The sequence below is a fragment of the Poecilia latipinna genome, unplaced genomic scaffold (genome assembly GCF_001443285.1).
Source record: "Poecilia latipinna isolate Pla-1442-1.1 unplaced genomic scaffold, P_latipinna-1.0 Scaffold1612, whole genome shotgun sequence".
NCBI classification, from domain to species: Eukaryota; Metazoa; Chordata; class Actinopteri; order Cyprinodontiformes; family Poeciliidae; genus Poecilia; species Poecilia latipinna.
In genome coordinates, this window is record NW_015114228.1 from 113,801 (window position 1) to 120,598 (window position 6,798).

Sequence of the window (6,798 nt, forward strand, 5' to 3'; positions counted from 1 at the left end):
TTACAGTGTGAACGGCTTCCTCGTTCTAAACAGATTCCTTTCTGCAAAGTCAGAAAAATATATAAGAAAAGCACTCTGACTTTTACTCTGAAGTTTAAAAAATTAAACTTTGGGACACTAACAAAAAATAAGAAAACCATTAGTTCTGGATGCTACAATGACAAGCTATATTAATAATAATGTAAATATCACTCACTGACATTAAAAACCCAACCTTAAGAAAGATTAATTTGGATAAAGACAACAGCTTTCTGTGCTTCAACAGAGATAAAAAGTTCAGTTTGAACCTGAGTGGCCTTCTGTTAGGTCACATGTTCACCAACGTCTTACATAGAGTTAAAGGATTTATTCACACATAAAAACATGTTAAATTCTTCAACAGGCACATGAGAAATGAGATATTCCAGTTGGTTCTGTTGGCTTTTCAGCTCAACCAGATCCTAAAAGTGCAACTTGACTGTTTCTTCCACAAACAAACACAGAAGTACAAAACCACATCTAAACTACGACAATGGATCCTCCAGATAATGCAAAAAGTGTTTGATTATATAGCTTATGTTTTCTGACAGTTGCCCAATTTTTCTTTGAAAGTGTTTTTATTTTGGGCAAAAAAATTTAAAATGTTATTTTTTAACAGCTGAACTAATTAATTGCTGAAAATTCTCAGTACGAGTCAAAATTCACACCAGAGTTCCCAGGACAGATTTGGACTGTTTTAAATATATATTTTTTGGAGGGATGGGGGAAATACTACGAATTTATCAAATGTTTGCAAAATTATTGGATGAAAGATGAAACTGCAAAACACACAAAAAATGCAACAGAAAAATGCTGCAAACAGCAAAAACAACGGCAGGTTTAAAATGCTGCAAACTCGCTGCACAAAACAGAAATCGGGCCATTATAAATAAAAAACAGTAATAAAAAAATGGAGTACATTTTCACCAAAAACTCAGAAATCCACTTTTTAAATTTTTTTCTAGTAAATTTTTGACTTTTCAAACTCAGAAATCTCCATGTTTTTTTCCCAGATATTTTCTGACAGTAATCTGAAACCTTCTGTTCTTAATGTTGTCAGTGTTTCAGGCGTCGCCGGCGGGCAGCAGCGGCTCCTTGGAGTGGTCGTTGTACATGAAGGTCTGCTCGATGTTGAAGTCAGCCGGCAGGTGGTCCTTGTGTAGCTCCATGTGCGACGACACCAGCTTGAGGGTGGAGAAGTAGAGTCCGCAGACGGTGCAGCGGTACATGAGGGCGCCGGCGTGCGTCTTCAGGTGGCAGATCATGGTGGATCGGCCCCTGAAGAACCGCAGGCACACCTTGCACTGGTATGGCTTCTCCCCGGTGTGGATCCGCAGGTGGTAGGTGAACTCCCCCGAGTGGGCGAAGCGCTTGCCGCAGTAGCGACAGCGGTACCACTTCCCGCGGATGGCCGCGGCCACAGCGGTACTGTCCTGCCCCGCTGCGGATGGGAAGCCGAGCTTCTCTGGTACGCTGAAGCCGATCGCCATCCCCAAACCCAGATTGATCTTAGAGTGGCCGCTGATGTCGCGTGGAGAAGAGGAAGAGGAAGATGGAGGACAGTCCAGAGAGTGGTCGGCTTTCCGCTTGCCGAGGCAGCCACCGCCACCGCCGCCGTCGTTCAGGGACTCTGAGGTGTGCATTGCGAGGTGGAGCTGGAAGGCAGAGGAGGAGACAAACGTCTGTGGGCACAGGAAGCAGTGCATCTCCTCCGCTTTGTGTACTAGACGCTGCTTCTCCTTAGCAGCCGCCTCGTCGGCATGAGCTGCCATGTGTCTGTCCAGCGGGGGGCGCTCTACAAAGCAGCAGGCACAGTGAGGGCAGGTGAAGACGGGCAGGGAGAGGTGGGCAAGGGCATGCCATAGCAGTGAGCAGAGGGAGAGCTGAGGCAGGTGGCAGACCCCACAGGTCAGGGTCTGCAGACACACGTGGCTCAGCAGGTGGTCTCTGAGCGCCTGAGGAGGAACAGAAGCACAAAAATAACCATAAAGGCTTAAAGGTGACCCATTATGGTTCATTGAGCAGGTTAAGATGGCTCTATGAGCAACATAAAACATGATTAATACATTTTTTGCACAAATCAATCTTAGAGAAAGGTTTTAGTCAGAATGAACTGTTTAATGCGTCTTGTCACTTTAAATCCAAATTCTTCTGGCCACACCCCCAACTCAATGTTTACACTCGCACATTAAAATAGCTGCAAATTGAAAAACAGAAGTGGAGCCTCCTGCACAACCAACAAGAATGCAGAAAGTGGTTTCAGGACGCCAAGTCAACAACAAAACACTTGTCTTTTCCAGCAGCCATTGTATATCAGATGCAGCGGTTAAACTAGCTGACCAAATGTACTCCTGTTGCTAGGTAACACGCCGTAAAACACGTAAACATTTTTATTTACATTTTTATTTAATTAGAAATGTTAATAAAAATTAATTTAAATATTTTTTTCAGAAATTAAATTTTAAAAAATCTTATTTTGATTGTGTTTTTTCCCCCTTATTCTTAAGAAAAAAATTCCTTTTAATAAATAGACTGCATGTATCCAGATGTTAAAAAAACAAACAAAAAAAGACAGAATATATGTCTATGAACATTTTTCTAAATTATTTACCACTTTATTTTATTATTTTCCACAAAAACTCCAACAAAATCCATTAAATTTTGTCTCACATGCCTATCTTTGACACTTACCTGGAAGTCCTTGCCCAGGGTTTTGGTGCACACCGCACACTTCAGCTCTGAGCCCTGTCCGCTGCTCATGAGCGCCCCCTGCGGGATGCTGTAGGTAGCCGCCGTCTGGTGATGGTGGCGCAGCAGTTTGCTCTGGCTGCAGAACTCCTGCCGACACATTTCGCAGGAGAAGAGCTGAACGCTGACGTGGGAGAGGGAATGGGCCACGGCGGCGGCCCGGTCCGGGAACGAGGCGCCGCACAGCCGGCAGTGGCCCAGCTCCGTCAGGTGAGACTCGGCGTGTCGCTTCACCGCGACCGGGTCTGCAGGGAGCGGCACGGAGCAGGCCTTACACGACAGCTGGTTTCTGCTCACCTGCAGGAGAAAAACCACAAAAACCCATCAAAAAACAAGCAGTGGCTTCTGCTCTGTTGACCTTTAACCCTCAAAGGAAACTTTAATTATCTTTAGGTTCCATTTAAAGTCCATTAAGGTGATTGTAGATAGAAAAAAATGAGTAAATTTATGCCAAAAAGACCTTTGAAATTTGTAGATTAATTTCTGGAATTTTATAGAATTTTTTTTTTATTTCCGACTTTCAAATATTGAAATTTTTCGACTTTTCAACTTGACAAAATTTCCAAAAGTCGAATTCAAACTTTCCAAAAGTATTTTTTAAATTGCTTTTAAACTTCATCGTTTTGTTTTTTTATTTTTCTTTGTAATTTTAAACTTTTCAAACTTAGAAATTTCTATCATTTCTAGACAACTTCTGAAATGAATATCATAATTAGACATTTTTCTAGCAAATCTTTAACTTTTCAAACTCAGAAATCTCCAAGAAGTTTCTAGAAAGTATCAGATTAATCTAAAAATTTACCTGTTTTTTTAATCTCCTTTTTAATCCGATTAATCGACAGAATAATCATAGTGAGATGCTAATCTGCTGCTAAGCAACAAACTGTGTTTACCAGGCCGCTCCTGCTCCCTTCGTCTCTTGCGCCGTTCTCCACACACACCAGATCCTCTTCCTCATCTTCCTCCTCCATGTAGGTCTCATCGTCACTCAGCTCGATTATTTCTCCAGCCAGCTGTCGCCACTCCTCTTCCTCCATCTCACCTTTACTCTCCCTCGCTTCAACCTCCTCAAACATCAGCACACAGTCTCCCTGTTTGCTCGTCACTGTCGCCCCCTGCAGGCGGGCTGGGGGCTCCCCAGAGGAGGAGGTCGGCGCTTCGGGTCCGAGCTGAGCAGAGGAGTCCGGGAGGGAGCAGAGGTCAGAGGGCGCAGGGTTGCATCGCGTCACGCAGTCGTCGCAGCTCTGCTCGGTTTTCAGCTGCAGCGCCGGGCGGCTCGGCATCTGTCCATATCCAATGTGGGACTGGAAGTCTTCGGCCTTCAGGTCCAGAGTCAGACCGGCTTCCTGGGTTTCTAACCTGCCGGTTCTTGGTTGGAAGAGAGCAGAGAGGGGCAGTAACTAGCTACATTTACTTGAGTAACTTTTTTGGGGGAAAAAATATACTTTCATGAGTATTTTTACTACACTGTACTTTTTTACATTTGCTTGAGTAATTTATTTATGAAGTATTTATCCTCTTACACGAGTCAAATGTCTGGATTTTCTTCCCACTGAATGAAAACCAAACATGTTTTAACCAAACATTCCCCAGACCCAGAAACACACCTGCAGTTTCTGTTAAAGTTTCATCAGTTTTATTTTGAAAGAAACTGATTTTAAAAAAAATATTTTACCTGGTTTTATTTTTTGTTACTTACATGAATTATTGTCATTTCATTGTAAAAATACCAGAATCTCCACTTAACTATATATTTTGATCAGTCTGATGATGTAAATTTTAAATATTACATTATTGACCATTTGATCAGTTACTCAGTACTTCTGAAGACTTTTTATCACATATTTTTTACTCAGTAATTTATTGGATGGATATTTTTTCCTTTAACCGAATACAATTTTTGTGTACTCTACCTACCTCTGGAAAAGAGGTGAAGGAGCTGCAGCGGGTGTCGGCGCAGCAGACTGACCGACCGATGAGGAGAGGGAAGAGCAGGATGCTGCGGAGGAGCACAACGAGGGATCAGAGGTCACGCCGCCACTGATCAACCCCGAGTCCAGCAGCAGCTCTCCGTCTCGACCCGCTTTAGCAGAAACCTGCAAGTCCGGAAAGGTGGCATGGCACGCCCGCACCAGCTCTCCGACACCGAGCCTCTCCGCCAGCTCGTACAGCACGCCAACGTCGATGAGGTCGATCAGGATCTCCCCTGTGTAGACAAACGTCAGAACCTTCTCGAAGTTGGCTGGCGAGACAAACTCCAGCGAAAACGCTGGCGATGTCGTGGTCGGCGCCCGGCTGAACAGGTTGTGAAAGTACGTGCCGGCGCAGGCCAGAACTGCGCGGTGCGCCGCAAATGTTCGGCTGCCAACCTGCAGGAACACATCGCAGTACTGACGTATCAGCCGGCAGCGGTTGAGCTCCGCCAGCAGGGTGGCGGCGTGGCTGGGACCCTTCAGCTGGATCCTCATCCCTGCTGCTGCCGCTGAACTTCTACTGACCTCCTGGAGAGAAAAACACACAGAGGTTAGCTCAACACTGCAGCAATTCTTCTCTAGAAGCCGATTTATTATGCAGGGTTAAAACAATTAATCAAATTAATTGTGATTAATCAAACTAGTTTAGTAAATGATTAATGTTACTGAAAGAACACACTCAATGCAGTAATTAAGCCAGAAATGTATAAAAACATTTTATATTCAAGATAAAAAACAGCATGTTTGTAAATCTATTCTATGCAGAACTCCTCAAATATCATTTTAGCTTCAACTGGTTCAAATTCTGTAGAAAAATAAATCTTACTAAGCACATTTTGCTATTCACGTATGAATTGATTAATCCAAAGAATATACTTTGTTGATGTTACATTGGGCAGAAAGTGCTGAAATGTTCACGTTAAATGTATTTTTTATTTATTTTTTGCTGCAGATGCATCCTTTGCTGTAAAGATTCAAGCCGTCATTGCATATTAGGCAATGAAACGTTTATTTTAGAGGATGTTTTAAAAAGACGCGGGTAGACAGTCCGTCTCTAGGCAACCGCGACAACAGCGTCGGTCCGTAGCGTTCTGGAGGTCGTTTAGCTCCCGCAACGAGAATTTAACTGACCTTAATATTTCCTGTGTTTTATTTTGGTTAGTATTGTTACACTTAGTGCTGATATGTGTGTGATAGGCGTGTCTATGGGACATGTATAGAAACAGGGAACAAATCGCGTCCCGTATCGGTTCAATATGGGACGCAACATTTAACAGCCAAATACGGGACGATTCCGTATTTTACGGGACGGGTGGCAACCCTAGCTACAAGCCTTACCTATACAAAATTACCAGTAATTAATACTTAAATTAAATCTATACAATATATGAGCTTCAGTTTTAAAGATAAACTGATATAAATAAACTTTTATTGAACCCGATCTGCAGCTTTGAATAAAACTAACGGAGCTCAAACACATCCAGACCATCTCCGCTCACAAACACCTCAAACCCGCCACTTACGCTCGGTTTACGTCAATAAAACATCATTATTATTGTTCTTGTCATTACTATTATTATCATAAAGACTTACCCATTGGAAACATCGTCTAAGCTGAAAAAACGCTCCTGTTTTCCTTTGTTTTCAAACAGACTCAGGTGGCTCTCCACGTTAATTATAGTACCGTTTGACGAGCAGTCGCATGTTTATGACGTATGACGTTAAGACTAGACCGGAGACCTCGCCCTCTAGCGTCTGGAGGTGGTGCTGCAGACAAAAAAGCAACCGAAAGAAAGAAAGAAAGAAAGAAAGAAAGAAAGAAAGAAAGAAAGAAAGAAAGAAAGAAAGAAAGAAAGAAAGAAAGAAAGAAAGAAAGAAATAGTGTCTTCCCTTTTTCCTCAGCTAGGAAATATTTGTTAATATCTTTCGTTTTATAATTAAAACAAGGTAAAGTACAATTAAATCACTTTCTTTTTCACAAATAAATACAAAATGAGCTCAGACGTCATCATGTGAAAATATGTTAAAAATGAACTGAATATTTAACAAAATGTCCTCT

At 42.5% G+C, this 6,798-nt stretch overlaps 1 protein-coding gene across 2 annotated transcripts; it reads right to left on the bottom strand.

Moving 5' to 3' along the window:
* Positions 1–1,062: 1,062 nt before the first annotated feature.
* Positions 1,063–6,546, bottom strand: zbtb39 (zinc finger and BTB domain containing 39). Of its 2 annotated transcripts, none has more exons than XM_015059202.1 (5): positions 6,333–6,546; positions 4,684–5,267; positions 3,651–4,134; positions 2,710–3,063; positions 1,063–1,973 (listed from the first exon to the last, which is right to left on the bottom strand). In XM_015059202.1, exons 2-5 carry the CDS (start codon positions 5,232–5,234, stop codon positions 1,083–1,085), a joined length of 2,280 nt encoding a protein of 759 aa, XP_014914688.1. In that variant the 5' UTR covers positions 5,235–5,267; positions 6,333–6,546; the 3' UTR covers positions 1,063–1,082. The 2 variants fall into 2 exon arrangements, with proteins under 2 accessions (XP_014914688.1, XP_014914689.1); XM_015059203.1 differs by having other exon boundaries at positions 3,660–4,134; positions 6,333–6,545.
* Positions 6,547–6,798: the final 252 nt, after the last annotated feature.